General features: G+C 43.4%; 2 protein-coding genes across 2 annotated transcripts in view; one reads left to right on the top strand and one right to left on the bottom strand.

Annotated features, from left to right (window-relative positions):
* The window catches only part of LOC117532571 (semaphorin-6B-like), a 49,812-nt gene extending 36,448 nt beyond the window's left edge, over positions 1–13,364 (top strand). The window contains 1 exon segment of the mRNA XM_034195911.1: positions 8,865–13,364. Within this exon segment, the coding sequence (XP_034051802.1) occupies positions 8,865–9,850 (986 nt within the window). The 3' untranslated portion in view covers positions 9,851–13,364.
* A 276-nt stretch (positions 13,365–13,640) lies between these two features.
* The window catches only part of LOC117532573 (G-protein coupled receptor 35), a 19,104-nt gene continuing 14,690 nt past the window's right edge, over positions 13,641–18,054 (bottom strand). Inside the window, exon 3 of the mRNA XM_034195913.1 lies at positions 13,641–14,552. Coding sequence (XP_034051804.1) covers positions 13,665–14,552 — 888 coding nt within the window. The 3' untranslated portion in view covers positions 13,641–13,664. The remainder of the gene's footprint in view (positions 14,553–18,054) is intronic.

Raw genomic sequence — 18,054 nt, 5'->3', positions numbered from 1 at the left:
CCAACCCAAGGAGGAGTGGGACATAAAGGCAGTGGAATCGAAGAAGCAGTACGAAATCGCAAGGCAAGAGCTCGAAGACAGAGGTGGAGGAGGAGCGTCCTCCAGTCCTAAGATGGAAAGTAAAAAGCTGGAGTTAAGAAGAAGGATGTTGGGTTGTCGTGGACCCCTTTGGGGCCCCGTCTTAAGGGGGGGGGGCTGTGATGCCCCTGTGGGTGCATCAGTAGATAGGGTGTGGCTGTTCTGTCTGTGCTGCATTGGCTCCAGTGATTGCACCGATTGCAGTAACTCAGGGCACCTGGGTCTGGTGCTCTGCAGCTATCTTAAAGCCTCTCTGCTCCTGTCTGCTCTCTCGCTCTGTTTTCCTGCAGGCACCCGGCTCTGATGAGTATAACCAATGTGTTGAATTGACCAGTGTTGTGCAAATAAACACCTTTACCTACCCGTTGACATGTTGTGTCTCCTTTTTGTTGTGGCCTTTTGAGCCAGGTCGCAACATGCTCTTTAAGAGAGGTTTTGAAGGTAAGTATAGTTTTACTTTCCTTTACAGTTGTGGGAAGAACGTTCCACCTTGATGTGGCATAATTGCGAAAAGTGTATTCCCCCTTTTTTGTGCCAAATCTGGGTTTCACATGATTTGTGGAGCTCCCTCTGGTGTTATGATCATGGTATTCCTTGACCTTTGGGAAGAATTTTGACATGTACATGGGTACCATAGAGGTGTAGTGGATCTTGTAGACCAGGCCCATTGCAAGTAGCTGTACTCTGTCGTCTACTCTAAGCCATCCTAGGTTGTCAAAGTGGGCAGAGGTGAGGTGGGTTCTAGATGAAAGGTCAAGCAGTAGTCTGACCAGTTTATTTTTGCGATGTTTGAAGTTTTATTTTTAGCGCCTTGGAGGTGCTATGGTACCATGACGTGCAAGCATAGTCATAGTACCCTTGAATGAGTGCTCCTGCCAGAGTTTTCAGGGTGTTTTTGTTTACCAGAGAGGAGATCCGGTATAGGAATCTAGTTATTTGATTGACTTTTTTTATTACATTGGATGCCATTTTGTCACAGGAGAGGTTTGCCTCAAGAATAGATCCTAGGTATGTAATTTCCTTCTTACTTGTGACAATAATGTCGCCCACTGCAACTGAGAAGTCGTCGGATTTGCTGAGATTATGTTTCGAACCGAAGAGAATGGACTCTGTTTTACCCAGGTGTAATGATAATTTATTATCGGCGAGCCAGGTGAAGATTCTGCCGAGCTCGGAGCTGCCGAGCTCGGAGCTGAGGGTCCCTCTTCTTCTCATACTCCCTGTCACTCTCCTTTAACTCCTCCGGTGACTTTCTTTTATTTGAAGATTGTTTTTTGCCCGGCGCTTGGCCGGTTACCGCTGGTATTAAAAACATTTGGCGAATGGTTAGGTGGCGCGATAGTCTATAGTGAAGGCGCTCCCGCTCACGGGAGCCTGCTCCCGCTGCGCTCCGCAGCAAACAGCTGTTTGCTTTTCACCCAACAACAACAACCGACTCACGGAACGCTATGTTGTAGCGTTGATAAACGAAACAATTTAACTAAATTGCTAGTCAAAATACCAATACCACAGGACAATTTTTTTAAAGCAATATTTTTAGTGGCCCGAGCGGGCTAGTGGAAAGTACGTTATGCTGGCCCGGGGTGTCTAAATAGTTCTTCCGGGCCATTTAATGTCGAGCCCTGCCGGTTACCGGCCGGCCCACATCGTCCGACCGGCCCACTTCAGTACCGGCCCATCGGGATTCGTCCCGAACGTCCCGATGGCCAGTCCGCCCCTGGTTGGTAATGTATTAGCGACCCCCACAGATGTATGATTTCACTGCTTTCATCGAAGCTCAGACCCCTCCTCAGGGGCGGCGGGTGCTGTAGGCTTCCCAAATATATTTGTCACTGCATCCTGGTCAAATATATTGTATAATGTTTGTGTCTTTGACATTAGCGCTTTGAGTTATCTTAACTAACCCTAACAAACGAGATCTCGCTAAGCGGTCCTGCGACGCTGGTTATCAACTCGGTAAATCAAGCCAGGGTTTCTCTGTCCAGCTGAGAGCACGTTCACGTGAAAGGGGCGGGGTTAGCAACATTTGACCAATCACAAACAGGGACAAGTGTCCTGATAGCGTCATACTTCATTAATGAAAAGTAAACTAATATTAGACAAATATGAACTTTAAACATCCATGACTTAAATATATAATCCAGGATACAAGCCACATATTCACCTGCAAGGTGAATACAGAACAACTGGTTAAAAAATAAATAAACTAGAGTGTTTGAATCGTACAACAGTTTTATGATATCACTGCCCCATCTAAGACACGAGTGGATCTGACTTTAATTACATTTGAGTCAACTTAATGTGTTGCTTAAAATAATACTTCTGCATAGGCTACAGTATATGTGACAATGTAAGTGTTGCACGGCCAGATACGGCTCGAGAAGCTGACTCAGATAAGGAAATATTGTGATATTATATGATCGATGATCTGATTGATGATGTGATATGATCAATCAATCAATCAATCAATGTTTATTTATATAGCCCAATATCACAAATGTTACATTTGTCTCAGTGGACTTCAGTTTGTACAGAATATCAGTATGACAATACGACACCCTCTGTCCTTAGACCCTCACATCGTACAAGGAAAAACTTCAGAAGAAAACCCACAGTTTAAAGGGAAAAATGGGAGAAACCTCAGGGAGAGCAACAGAGGAGAGATCCCTCTCCCAGGACGGACAGACGTGCAATAGATGCCGTGTGTAAATTGAAAAGATAATACATTTGCAACATAGGTAGTCCAAATGTTTGGAAATGCATGTGTGTATAATAGGAAGATGAATCCACGAGGATATCCATCCAGGACCTATGATCCAGGACCACAGCCACGACTCAAGATCCAGGGCTCGCGATCCAGGACAGAGGAGCGCAGGATCATCCATGACTCCGGATCCCGGCGTATATAGACACCAAAAAGAAAGACATTTGGGGAAGCTGGGTTAATCGGAACATGAGAGTACACAGGTATAGACAGAGAGAAGGAAGAAGTAAGATGTCCCCCGACAAACTAAGCCTATATCAGCAAAACTAGGGGCTGAATCTAATCAGCCCTAACTATAAGCTTTATCAAAAAGGAAGGTCTTAAGCGCACTCTTAAAAACGGATAGGGTGTCTGCCGCCCGAACACAAACTGGAAGCTGATTCCACAAATGTGGAGCTTGATAAGAAAAGGCTCTGGCTCCCATTGTACTTTTAGAGACTCTAGGAACAACCAACAACCCTGCATTCTTGGAACGCAATGCCCTAGTAGGACAGTAGGGTATAATGAGTTCTTTAAGGTAAGATGGCGCCTGCCCATTAAGGGCTTTGTAGGCGAGAAGAAGAATTTTAAATTATATCCTGTGTTCTATAGGGAGCCAGTGTAAGGCAGCCAGAACAGGAGTAATGTGGTCCCTTTTCCTAACTCTGGTTAGTACACGAGCCGCAGCATTTTGAATCAGCTGAAGCGACTTGACTGACTTCTTGGTACACCCTGATAATAAAGAGTTACAATAATCCAGCCTTGAAGTAACAAATGCATGGACTAGTTTCTCTGCATCGTTTTGAGGCAAGATATGCCTGATTTTTGCAATGTTACGTAGATGGAAGTAGGCGGTCCTTGAAATTGATTTTATGTGGGCGTTAAAGGATAAATCCTGATCAAATATAACACCAAGATTCCTTACAGTCTCACTGGAGGCCAAATTAATGCCATCCATAGTTAGTATATCCTTAGATAATTTGTTTCGTAGATTCTTCGGGCCAAGTACAATAACTTCAGTTTTGGTCGTGTTTAACATCAAAAAGTTTAAGGTCATCCACGTTTTTAAGTCCTTAAGGCAGTCTTGAATTTTATTTAGATGATTAATTTCATCAGGCTTGATTGATAAATACAGTTGAGTATCATCCGCATAACAATGAAAGTTTACAGAATGATTCCTTATAATATTGCCTAACGGAAGCATATATAATGTGAACAAAATAGGTCCGAGCACTGAGCCCTGTGGCACTCCATGGCTAACTTTGGTTTGCGTGGAAGATTCATCATTGACACGTACAAACTGAGAGCGTTCAGATAGATAGGACCTAAACCAGTCTAAAGCAGTTCCCTGTATGCCAACTAAGTGCTCTAGTCTTTGCAATAAGATATCATGGTTGATAGTATCAAATGCAGCACTGAGATCGAGCAAAACAAGAATAGAGACACGTCCCTTGTCAGAGGCTATTAGAATGTCATTTGTGACTTTAACCAGAGCTGTCTCTGTGCTATTTGTGTTCTAAAGCCAGACTGAAAAGCTTCAAATAAATCATTGTTTTTTAAGTAATCACACAACTGTTTTGCGACCGCGTTCTCAAGAATTTTTGAGAGGAACGGAAGATTGGAAATAGGTCTATAATTGGCTAAAACCTCTGGATCGAGGTTGTGCTTTTTAAGAAGCGGTTTTATCACTGCTACTTTGAATGATTGTGGAACATAGCCTGATAATAAAGACATATTCATAATATTTAATAAATAAGTGCTAATTAATGGAAAAACTTCCTTCAACAGCTTAGTTGGAATTGGGTCTAACATGCACGTTGATGGTTTAGAAGAGAGAATCATTGAATTTAATTGTTCAAGGTTTATGGCTGAAAAGCATTCTAGTTTACTATCTAGTGTAATATTAGAACTTACGTTTCCGGGAGCTGTTGATAACACTATACTGGTCAAAGGCAAGAGGTCATTAATTTTGTTTCTAAGAGTAACAATTTTATCGTTAAAAAAGCAGATAAAATCATTACTACTGAGTGCTATGGGAATAGAAGGCTCAATCGAGCTGTGGCTTTCTGTCAGCCTGGCTACAGTGCTGAAAAGAAATCTTGCATTATTCTTATTCTCATCTATTAATGAAGAGTAGTAGGCTGCTCTCGCTTTACGCAGTGCTTTCTTATATTCATTGAGAGTAATATGCCAAATTAAACGAGATTCTTCAAGTTTAGTGGTACGCCATATCCTTTCAAGTTGTCTCGACTTTTGCTTTATTTTGCGGGTTTCGGCATTATGCCATGGAGCTAATCTATGTTGTTTTATTTTCTTCTTTTTCAAAGGAGCAACATAGTCTAATTTTATTCGCTGCGCATCTGTAGCACTATCAACAACATGATCAATTTGGGGTGGTGTACATTTTGTATAAGTTTCCTCCCTTACATGCAGACATGCTATCTCATATTCTCAAGGAACTGCGCTACTTCTAACCTCTCTGTAAACCCGCTCCACACATCCGATCACTTCTTCATTTCATTCTCTCTATCCCTTTCCAAACATAACAAACTAATCTCTTCCCATCCTACACTTGTCCGCCGTAACCTTCGCTCCATCTCTCCCTCTACCGTTGCCTCGTCGGTGCTCTCAGCCCTCCCTTCCTCTGATTCGTTCCAACTACTGCCTCCAAACTCTGCTGCAGAAACTCTCCTCTCTACTCTCTCATCCACTCTGGACTCGCTCTGTCCTCTGACATCTCGGCAGGCTCGTCAGTCCCCTCCGGCTCCCTGGCTAAATGATGCACTGCGTGCTAATAGAACCGTCCTTAGGGCAGCAGAGCGGAAATGGTGGAAATCCAAACACCGTGACGACCTCCTAACCTATCAAGCTCTCCTCTCCTCTTTCTCTGCTTCGATCTCTCAGGCAAAAAGCACTTTCTTTCAAGATAAGATCCAATCTTCCTATTCCAATCCTAAAAAACTATTTTCCATCTTCTCCACCCTCTTGGACCCTCCAAAAGCTCCTCCCCCCTCCTCACTTCTGTCAAGCGACTTTGTTACCCACTTTGAAAAAAAGGTTAATGATATTCGCTCTTCTTTTTCTGACTCACCTTTACTCACCGCTGGGTCACCAGACCTTCCTTCCACCAACACACTAACCTCCTTTTCCCCTCTCTCTCCAAGTGAGGTTCTTACCCTCATTACCTCTGCCCGCCCTACCACCTGTCCTCTGGACCCTATCCCTTCAAACCTCCTTCAGACTATCGCTCCTGATATTCTACCGTTTCTCACCCATTTCATCAACACTTCTCTAACTTCTGGTCACTTTCCAAACAGTCTCAAGGAGGCAAGAGTAAACCCTCTCCTAAAGAAACCCACTCTCAACCCGTCTGATGTTATAAACTACAGGCCTGTCTCTCTCCTCCCGTTCCTGTCTAAATCACTTGAACGCGCTGTCTTTAAACAACTCTCCTGTTATCTCAATCAGAACAACCTTCTGGATCCGCACCAGTCTGGTTTCAAGGCAGGTCACTCCACAGAAACTGCTCTCATTGCTGTCACGGAGGAACTGCACACTGCCAAAACTGCATCCCTCTCCTCTGTCATCATCCTGTTGGACCTGTCTGCTGCATTCGACACGGTGAATCATCAGATCCTCCTTCGCACTCTCCAAAAACTTGGAGTTTCCGGCTCTGCACTTTCCCTCCTCACCTCATACCTGAAAGACCGTACCTACAGGGTGACTTGGAGAGGGTCTGAGTCCGACCCTTGTCAATTAACTACGGGGGTCCCTCAGGGCTCTGTTCTTGGTCCCCTCCTCTTCTCCTTGTACACAAACTCGCTCGGATCAGTCATTAGCCCGCATGGTTTTTCTTACCACTGCTACGCTGACGACACCCAATTAATTCTGTCCTTTCCCCGCTCAGAGACCCAGGTCGTCGCACGCATCTCTGCTTGTCTAGCTGACATCTCTCAGTGGATGTCTGCTCACCACCTCAAACTCAACCTTGACAAGACTGAGCTGCTCTTCCTCCCGGGAAAAGATTGTCCAACTCTTGACCTGACAATCAACATCGGCACCTCAGTTGTTTCCCCCGACTCAGACTGCAAGGAATCTGGGTGTGACCCTAGATAACAACCTGTCCTTCACTGCAAACATCGCTGCTACAACCCGCTGCTGCAGATACACGCTTTACAACATCAGGAAGATACGTCCCCAGCTGACTCAGAAAGCGACTCAGGTTCTGGTCCAGGCTCTCGTCATCTCACGCCTAGACTACTGCAACTCCCTCCTGGCTGGTCTACCTGCATGTGCCATCCGACCTCTGCAGCTCATCCAGAATGCAGCGGCTCGTCTGGTTTTCAACCTTCCTAAATTCTCCCACACCACTCCGCTCCTCCGCTCCCTTCACTGGCTTCCGGTAACTGCTAGAATCCACTTCAAGACACTGGTACTTGCGTACCATGCTGTGAATGGATCTGGCCCTTCCTACATCCAGGACATGGTTAAACCGTACACCCCAGCGCGTGCACTACGCTCTGCATCAGCCAAACGACTCGTTGCGCCCTCGCTGCGAGGGGGACCCAAGTTCCCATCGGCGAAAACACGTGGGTTTGCTATCCTGGCTCCAAGATGGTGGAATGAGCTCCCCATTGACATCAGGACGGCAGATAGCTTGCACATCTTCCGGCGCAAACTGAAAACTCATCTCTTTCGACTCCACTTCGAGCGTTAGAACGATTAACGAAGCACTTTTATACCAATAAAGGACTGGATTACCTAAAGCCAGTTGAGTAGCACTTGAAATGTTTGGCTCTATGAAACCTGATATACTTATATGATTCTGTTTTCTTCAAGGTTGTGTCTTCCTGGTCGAATGTACTTATTGTAAGTCGCTTTGGACAAAAGCGTCAGCTAAATGCAATGTAATGTAATGTAATGTAAGTATTGGTGGAATCTCTTCCTTAAATTTGGCTATAGCACTAACAGATAGGTTTCTGCTGCAGGAACTTTTGACTAATGCTTTGTAGTCTCGTAACAGTACTTCAAAAGTTACTAAGAAATGGTCGGATAAAGCAGGATTATGCGGTTTCGACTAATAGTTGCTCAATTTCAATACCATAAGTCAGAACAAGGTCGAGAGTGTGATTATAGCAGTGGGTTGGTTTATTTACACTCTGACAAAAACCAACAGAATCTAATATAGAGTTAAATGCAACAGTAAGGCTATTTTTATCATCGTCAACATGAATATTAAAGTCACCTACGATAATTACTTTATCTGTTTTAAGAACCAAAGTTGATAAAAACTCAGAGAATTCAGATAAGAATTCTGAATAAGGACCTGGTGCACGGTACACTGTAACAAATAAGATTGGCTGCAAAGTTTTCCAGGTCGGATGCGTAAGACTAAAAACGAGACTTTCAAAGGAGGTATAATTTAATTTTGGTTTAGTATTGATAAGTAAACTTGAGTCAAAGATTGCTGCAACTCCACCTCCTCGGCCCGTGCCTCGGGCAATATGAGTATTGATATGGCTGGGTGGAGTGGCCTCATTTATGCTGAGATATTCGTCATGTCTGACGTCATATGATGAATGATAAGTGCGACGACGACACGTCGGCGTCTTCTCTGCATAGGCTACGGCAGTTTAAACTGTATTTCCTTTCTCCTGTAATATGACTTGATAGATTTAAACTCCGCACACTGAACTCTGATCCTGATTGGTCAGCAGGCGGTGCTTTCACTGAGTTGATCTCTTTTCTATAGATGCCGGAGGCGGGCAGCATCAGGTAAAAAAAGTTATTTAGCCTTCCCAAACCTGAGCCTCACGCGCCGCCTATGCCCCTCCTTATGGGAGCTCAGCTCCCATTGGCTCCCACATAACTCGAACCCTGGTGTTATTGCAGTTATTGATTTATCATGACATAATACATCTTGTGATGGGAAAAGCACTAAGTACAAGTAACAGAGCACTATACTTATGTAATATTAATGATAATCTGGACATTGGGAGAGGACGTTGTTCTTAATTTTGTCCTCTTTATTGTGTCTCTTCAGGAATTCTGCAGCAGAGTTTGCTGATTGAACCAGAGAGCTTGGTCTCGCTCAACCTACTTGTGGCGTCTGCAGTCTCAGCGTTCACCATCGGGGCGGCCCTTTCCGGTCTCGCCGTCTGCTGGATCATGGCCCACAAGCCCGCCAACCGTCGCCACGGCAACACCTCCCAGTCCTCTATCCAACGGCGTGAAAGAGGCCTGCTGACTAATGGCAGTGGGATGGGAGGCTCTGTGCTCAGCGTGACGCGGCAGGGAGGTGGGGATCGCCCCTGTACTCAGGGCGGGGAAACCCTATTTGTCATGCCCAACGGCTGGGTAAAGTCAGGAGAGCTCGACCCGGGTTTCCTGCCCACCCCGGAGCACACGCCTCAGCAGAAACGCAGAGGCCTTCGACTGTCTGACTCCAACTCTGGAGGGTGGGACACCAGCCAGACGTACCTGGGCGGAGGCTCCGTGGGGCTGGGTTCCCCCTGCCGTATCCCCCCCTCCGTCTACCTGACCACCAGACTCTTCCAGCAGGGGGGAGGCGGGAGACACAATGGTGAGGTCCGTGGGATTGACGCACCACGCCAACACTATGTCTGCCTGAGCAAGCAGGAAAAAGGAATGAAGGGGACGCCCAAAGCCCCCCTCAGGAAGTCTGCAGGAGAATATGTGTACCCCATGACCCCCCAGGACTCGCCTGAGCGTCGGAGGGTGGTGTCAGCACCCAGCGCCCCCGTGGAGTACAGCGAGCCCATGCCATTGCGCTGGCAAGCCCCGGAAGGTTACATCCTGAGCAGCCACGGCATGGTGCCCGTCTCCCTGCCCCCACCCTCCATGCCCGCCCCCAGTGGCCAGGCGTACATGTCCCAGCAGCACACCCCCGCACTGAGCAGGGCCATGCTGCGAGGGGCCCTGGAACGAGGGGAGCTGGGCGAGCTGGTGGATCTCAGCCAGTTCATGAGTAAGAAGAACTGCAGCGATAGGACTCAGGCGGGCCAGTGACTCACGAGGAAGTAAAGTGGAAAGAGAGCTTTTCCATGACCATAACTCTCTGTTTTATTTACAAAGATCTCTCTTTCACTCTTTCCTCCTCATTCTGTCCATTCCCCTCTACCTTCCCTTCTCTTTTCCCTACATCTTTCCTTGTCATTCCCCCCCTCTGATCTGCCAGTTTCATAGGCTACCCCTTCCTTCCCTTACCCCCATGATGAGTCTCTATTTATGACTGGCTGCTGGGTCTGCCACTCATATCCGGGCCCACACTAATTGGTCAGATGGACTGAGGTTGTTGCTGTGTCTGCATTGCAGAGCTGCCTCTCTCTCCTGCTACTCAGCGGCAGCGGGATGAGAGAGGAGAGAGGGTGGAGGGTAAAAAAAGAGAGGAGGGAATGTGGAAAGCAGAACGGGGGGCCGAGACGACAGAGACAAAGATGGACATGGCACTTAGAGGCTGTCTTCTCTGTGCAGATTAACTGAGTCTGCAGAGCCAGTCAAATACTGCTACAGGAGTGGGATGTTTTCCCTCTTGGATAACATTAACAAGACTGCCACCCATCTGTTCTTCACTACATTACCTGTTGTCTGATTGCTAACTAGGTATTTCAAGTGAAATAGCAAAATCTTAACCTTGTAAATGATCTGAAACAAAACACAAAGTGAGATGAGGAAATCCCTTCTTTTTCTCTCTCCTGTTTGCTGCACACACATAAGATGCATACATGTTTTTGTACAGGTGAGGGGTGGTATTTAGTACTCCATGTGTACGAGTGGGACGATGTGTGTGCCAAATGCCTCTAACCAGTCTCACAGCGATATGGGACCATAACTCTTTGGAGAGCAGAGTGCAGGACTGAAATGTCAGCACTTTTTCTGCCAACTGCATGCTCTCTGTAATGACGGCATCTCAGCCGTCCATCGCGCTATCCGTTTGCCTGCTTACACGCCATGTACTCTTTAATGACCAATAATTCCACAAAGACGTCTGGGGAGATTGCAACCCGAACACCGGACTGTCTTTAATCAGAGCTGGACTGAAAGGAGGAAACAGAGATGTTGTTGGAAGTGAATGCAATGCAATATATGAACACTTTGTCCTTCACTGTTCACACTCAAACAAACACACATACAGGTATACACCAACACATTCATTATTGGGAAATTATAAACCACAGTAGGGTTTAATGGCCAAAAGTACCCCCAGTGGGTCAAGGTCCCACAGTCGTGATACAGAATAAAGTGACAGTTACAGGGGAGATGATTGAAACCTGTGGCCTAACGCAAAGCCAATAGGCGTAATGGAAATGTTCCCAGCAGGCAAATGGGACTATCTATTCAGCCCATCAAAGTGTCCGAAACCATGAACTGGTCGGAATTTAGAGCATCACAACATGGTGCGAGTATGTCCACGAGGAGGTGGAAGTCATAAAAAAGTGACAAGATAAAGAAGAAAGAAGTGAAAGACAAGTACGACTTGATGAAAAGACTGTTGATTAAAACGAGAATGTGTTACAAGTGACCAGAAGATTTTCATGCTTAGTCAGTTGTGAACAAATGAACTCTGGTTTGTGCTGACCTTATTGTCAGCAGCAATATATGGTTTATCTGTACATAGTAAACTTTAATTTAGATACAAATGATAATGTAAGACAAAAAGTAAAAATGTCATCAGGCACTAGCTTGCAAACTAAAATGTATCATGTCACTATAGCTATTAATGTATGATAATCTGTTTTCATATGTGTTCCTATCAACTGGCTTCAAGGTTGAAGACACTGAAAACGACTAGTGTCTTTTTCTTCTATTTTTTACATCTTTGTGCCAAAACCGCGAATGATTTACCCATGCCTGATTACTGAAGCAAAAAAAACTTGTTTTAAAGTGCCATGATGACCATTTCAGTCAGCAGTGCTCCTCAGTGGTGTCGGAGAACTTGTGATATGTATGCCTTTTACCACTACATGCTGAATGTTATATATTATTTTTTTATTTAGATGTGGGCTTGTACTCTTGAAATAATTTGTTTCAGTTCCCCCTGTCTGTCCTGATGCCACTGACACTGAATGCTAACAGCAGCGTTTGAGGGTCTGTTTATAAACTACATTCAAGTCACACTTACTATACTGTAAATATGTACACAGGAAAACAGACACTTTGTCACGCCCTTTATGATTATACTGTAATGCATTCACTGATGCCCTAACGTGAGTTGTCTTTAGGACAAACAATCCAACATGTAATATAATTAGTTCATAAGCAAACCTTCAAATGGACTGAAATGCTGTAGGGAATACTGTACATCTCATTTTGTGTCATATCTGTCCTGATCCTGAACGTCTTGTCTTGTTCTGTCGTCTGTGATCGTCTGTCTGTCATCCCCAACCAACTGCCATACTGGAGGATCTTGAGAATACTTGTCAGAATCGTGAGTGAATGAATGTACTCATTATTTTGTTGTTTCTTATCATTATACTGTGCAGTAATAAGGAAAAGCACAAAAAACCTTTTCTCTTTTTGTTGTTGCATTTTGAATACAGAGCTGTTCTGTATCATTTGTGAATAGTGTAAATAATCATCCTGAAGGTATAGGGTTTCAGTTTTGGAGGGATCGTTCTTGCTCTTCTGAGACAGGAATGTGTTTGAAGTGTGAGGTTTTTTTTCCCTTTGGTGACAATGCTGTGAATAAGATGTATGTACAGTATTTACGTGACTTTGGCTGACAGCTGAGTTCAGCTGTTTCCTGTTATTAGAGTAGAGTCGCAGGCCTGATCTCAGCCAGAACTGAGCCTTCTCATTTGACTGATGCCTGCCGAGTTTTTCTGCAGTTGCTAAGAGACTGCTGTTATAATAACCATCGATCTTTGGAGTACTGCTATTAAATGGCATTATATAATTGACTGCTAATGTTGTCATGTGTGGTTCCCGAATGCACTCATTGAAATAAATGTATATAGTTATATGGTTCCCATGCATATACACACATTAACAAAAGCAGTTAAATTACCTCACAGCAGTCTCGAGTAATGTGTGTGTCATTATCGAGTTTATTTTCCATAATTGAGACATAATTTGTAATGAGATGGGCAGTTTTAAACTTCACAGCAACCAACACTCCAGAGCAGAAATACAATCTGTCATGCATTTACTTTTCGGGCCACAAGAGGGAGCTGGACACTGGTCTTCTTTCAATGTAAGGCTTGAACTCCCATGGGTGCCTCTGCATTGACTTCACATCATCTGAGTGTGCTGCTGAGACACAGAAGGTAGTTTTGTAGAGAGGTCTGCTGCAGAGGTGAAAATAACCCTTGTTCTCTGATTTAATATAATGCTTAGAACATCACACAGGTACATAACAGGTATTTATATCCAAAAACAGACAGAGAGAAACTTGACGATATGGGCCAAGCAAGTTTGAACAGATTATGTTGCATTTTACACGTAATTGTATAAACCAAAACAATTATAAATGTCAAAAAATTATGCCTACATTTCATTAAAATAAATCACGAAAAGTTGTTGAGAAATGCCGATTATTTAAAAGGGGGTACTCCGGTGTGTCATATTGCACTTCTAAATACTTGGATGATACAAAAGAGACACAGGAGTATTACAAAATATATATCATAAACAAAGCAGCAATGGTTCAGATATTCTGACCTTTAGTCCTTATGTTTCAAGCTCTCTGCTACAATTCCCATAATGCGTCTCAATAGCGTATTTGAAACCCCACACCTCCAGTTCGTAACACGGTTCAAGTCTTAAGCCAGGGCACAATATACAGGCAAATTAAATAATGACCAATAAATGGTTGTGCTCTCATTTACTTGCGAAAAAATCTCTTCAGCAGAAAAGAATAGCTGACAGAATCAAAACAGCAGTTGGTGGAGGCGATCCATTCAGCTACATGTAAATAGACATGTACAGGTAACCTTTCAAACTGCCAATTTACTGGTGGTTCGTAGTTGACAACAAAGCCAACATGGATTGGCGTGTAGCAGAAAATGAAAACAATCATATTTGCTGTTACTATCCCAATGGTGCGTTTCTTTTCCTCAGACTTGTCATCTACCTTTAGCAGAATAGAGATGATGCGACTGGAACAGAAGACAACAATCAACAGTGGAGCGAGGTAGCCACAAACGACCATAATGACAATAAACACTGGACTAAGGTGGATATTTTTACACCTTTCATAACAGGTCAAGAGTTTTTCTGGGTGATTATCCTTATGAAATATAGCAGATATTGTCAAAATAAGTCCCCAAAGGATCAAACACACTGCAAAAGCGACCTCTTTCTTCTTCTGCCATGATCTGGCCTGCAGTGGGAAACGTATAACCAGGTAGCGCTGAACACTGATGGCTGTGGTGGTCAGGATGCTGGCATACATGTTGATGTAATGTGTGAAAATAAGGAAAGAACAGACGTGATTCACTGGTAGGCAGATGAAGGCATTATAGATCCTTAAGGGAAGGAAGAGGATGAGGGTCGAATCAGCTATAGCCAGGTTGAGCATATAGATGTGCGTGTCTGTCCAGGACTCCCGTTTGGCAAAGAAGGCGCGCAGAGCAGCGGCGTTGAGGAAGAAACCCAGGAGAAACACAGGACAGTAAGCCAAACCCTCAAGGGTGTCCACCCTGCAAGTAGAGTTGGTGGTGTAGGTGGTGTTGGTGATGTTGCAAACCATACCTATCTGTAAGAAGTTTCTCTGTGTCAGAGGGAAACATAATGTTAGTTAAGTATAGAGTAAATACACTATTCTTAGTGGTTAATCTTTTCAGCTTTCAGCGTATTCATTTATCAAAGGATAGGTTAACAGTTGTCTTTAAACAATACTCACATGCCTTCAACAGTTTGAATCATGTGTAGTTCTTATGAAAAACACCTTACTAAAATGTTATCAAAGCAGAACCTATTGTGTCGATTACAACATAACTTCCTTTTTTAGGAAACATTTTAATCACTGGAAACCGTGGTGCGTCGTCATTTTCACAAAACAGTAATAAAAAAAGTCTAAATTCTGATAACATAAACAGCTAAAAACAGTGGAAGACAGAAAAACACACATCAGCTTTGTGTTGATAATAATAATACAATTAAAACAAAACTCACCAAACGAGATGTAATGGCATAAACTTTATTGAATTAAGGAAGATGCAGCAGCATGTCTATGTCTTCAAACAAGTGCATATCTGTGTGAAGCACTACTACATTTGCCTCATTTCCTCTCTTGGTCACGTATTTGTGGCTTAAAATGCAAGACAAGTCAATAGGCCTGTAAGTATAGCAAACCTCTAACCTTCATGAGAGTTTCCTGCTGAACTTTAATGTGTGGAAAATGTGTGTATAGGTTTGCATTTGTGGGTGATATGAAACTGAAGCATTTTGTGTGTGTTGTTGCTTTGCAGTGCTTGGAGACTGAAGGACTTGTTGTGACTTATATTTCAATAAAGCACCTCCTTTTACCTTGTACTCGCATGGCTCCAAGATGAACAAAGAATCCTAAAAACTGCTAAATTCTGGATGAATTGACATAAAAAGTCAGTTTCACTTTATGCGAGACATGGATTAGACTGTGTGAGAGTTTGTGATCACATCTTTTGATAAAGTTTTGCTTTTTTAAAACTTTTTCTTTTATGTTCAATTCATAAATGATCTTCCAGGATTTTGGATTCTTTGTTTGCCTTGGAGGCATGCAAGAAAAACAAGCTCAAAACAAGAAGGTAACACAAGGTGAGTAATTGATTTACAAATGATCAATTCAGGGATGAATATTGATCCTATACCTCCTGGCAAATAAAGTGTCATTTTTGTATGATTAAGTCAATGCTATCCTTGTATTTACACATTTAAATCTGCAAACCTCAGTGGTAACTTTCAGCAAAGGTGTTGAGCAGAAAAAAACAAGGTCACACTGTGGTTGATGTGAGAGTGGGAGGCCAAGAACCTGACTATGACAGACAGGGAAAATAAATTGAAACATAAATATCATCCATGCTGGATTGAGAGCATAACCTCTCTATTGTCGAACAGTTTTTTGGGAGGGATGGTTCAATCATTTCCGCAGAAAAGACATCAAACCTTAATGGTAATGGATATTGAAAAATGTGTGCCTCATACATTATTTTAAATTCTCACATAAAAGCAGAAATAGCCTGGTTTTTTTCCGATAAACTTGTCAACAACTGACAGTCACAATCAAAGAGCCACAGCCACAAACCTTTGTTAATACGTTTCTGAAAATCCATATGACAAACATAATTAAAAAAGATTGAGAAATCATCAAGACATCTACAGGTCTACTTTGCCTTCAAGCAGTTCTGGCACATCTGCTCTGTGTACATGAGGTATTTTTTCAACATGTCCTCATCAAAGTGTTTCAATCCATTCCGACAGACGGTTTGAAGCTTGGACGCAAGACACTGTTTGCCACACACACACACACACACACACACACACACACACACACACACACACACACACACACACACACACACACACACACACAAGCCATACACTGCACAATGATTGCTATAATTGCTTTGTTATTGCTTACAGTTAGGTCTTACAGCAGATACAGGCTTGTGTGTCTGTGCTTGTTTTCTGGTGTGATTCACTTGTTTGTGGCAGAGGGTGTGTATTCACCAGCGTGAATAAGCTGGGACAAAATCCCAGACATTGATTGAACACAATGTCAATGTTCAACTAATGACATATTGTAGTTCAGTATTATATACTTTGTATCAGGAGAAAGAAAGAGTGGAAATTGGATAATGAAAGATTTTCCAAAAGTCCTTGTCCTCAATAATCTTCTTGAACCCTGGCCACATTTTAACAAGATTACGGTGATGAATCATTGCCTGCATGATAATCTTTTGTACAGCATGGGTCCAACACTGGGCTTGTATTCAAGCACTGAAGTATAGATAATGATTGGCAAAAGAGGCTTTCAGCTAGGACGAATAATGAGGTCATGGTTGCGAAAAAAGAAAAACAGAGTTGTTGAAAAAATGAAAAGGACATTTAAAACAGTATTTGGAATATGGCTTTTGGCAACATTGTTTACAAAGGCTTCCTCTGTTTAGTGGCCTTGGATGTTCAGTGGAAAAGGTCAGCTTTATTAGTAAGACATGAATAGAATTAAAGAGTAATAATAGGATGGTGTTGTTGGTAAAGGAGGACAACATGGCATATTAAAGGTCTAGTGTTCTACTTTCTTTAAATGGTTCTTTAATATTCAAAAAATAGATTACTGGTTTAAAAGTAGGAATAGACCAAAATCAAGTTTTGGTTGTGTAAATTGTTATCAAAAACTTAAACCACCAAAGTGTTTTCACATCCTCATGAGTTAGCCCAGGGGAGCAAAGAGCAGAGATAAGAATAATCCCAGTGTCTGTCTTCTTGTTAAAGGAAAGACTTTGGCATCAAAATGCAGATGCAGAGCTGAAAGTGCATTCACAAGGGAAGGAAATGACTGACGGAAAGAAACAAATGGGGAACGATTGAACGAGGGGAAATGGAAATCTAAAGAATCTGATTTGGAAATAGTTTTGGACTGGCTGAATGGAACAGTTGAGAATACACAAAACAAAAACAGATGACAAAGCAGAAAGGTTTTCAGTCTGAAGTTTTACTTTTCTTTTATACTGTATACCAGGGGTGGCCAACCCGCGGCTCTCGAGCCGCATGCGGCTCTTTGCCTAGTTTCATGCGGCTCTTCAGTTCATATCGAATTGTATATGTGTGAGTTTGGGGGAGAGACACTGACTCCTGACTAGTGTTGCACGGTGTACCGATACTTGAAAGGTATACCGCGATACCCTGTCGTTAAAATCGTTACGATTCCTCCGTTTCATTAGTATCGGTACTTTAAGAATGACGGGGGAAAGTACTCCGGTGAGAAAGCGCTGTTTTAATAAGAGCCGTGTGTGTTCAGCGCTCTGCTTCCACTCCCTGCACTGCAGCCGTGCCTGCACCCTCCCCTCTCAAGCACGCTCTAAATCCCTCCCCTCTCTCGTGCACGCGCTAGCTGCCAGAGCATGTGAGAAAACGAGAAGCATGGCTGCAAGTGGGAGTGCAACTGCCGCTGCGCCTCGGCTTGTTGACAAAAAATATGCCAGAAGCTAAATTTGGAAGTATTTTAGCTATATCTCTGACAGTGAGGGCAAGCCTACGGACACCACGAGGCCTGTCTGTAAGAAATGTATTAA

Source organism: Gymnodraco acuticeps, unplaced genomic scaffold, assembly GCF_902827175.1.
Source record: "Gymnodraco acuticeps unplaced genomic scaffold, fGymAcu1.1, whole genome shotgun sequence".
Classification (NCBI taxonomy): domain Eukaryota; kingdom Metazoa; phylum Chordata; class Actinopteri; order Perciformes; family Bathydraconidae; genus Gymnodraco; species Gymnodraco acuticeps.
Note: the sequence above shows the minus strand (reverse complement) of the source record. Positions and strands in the feature narration are given on the sequence as shown.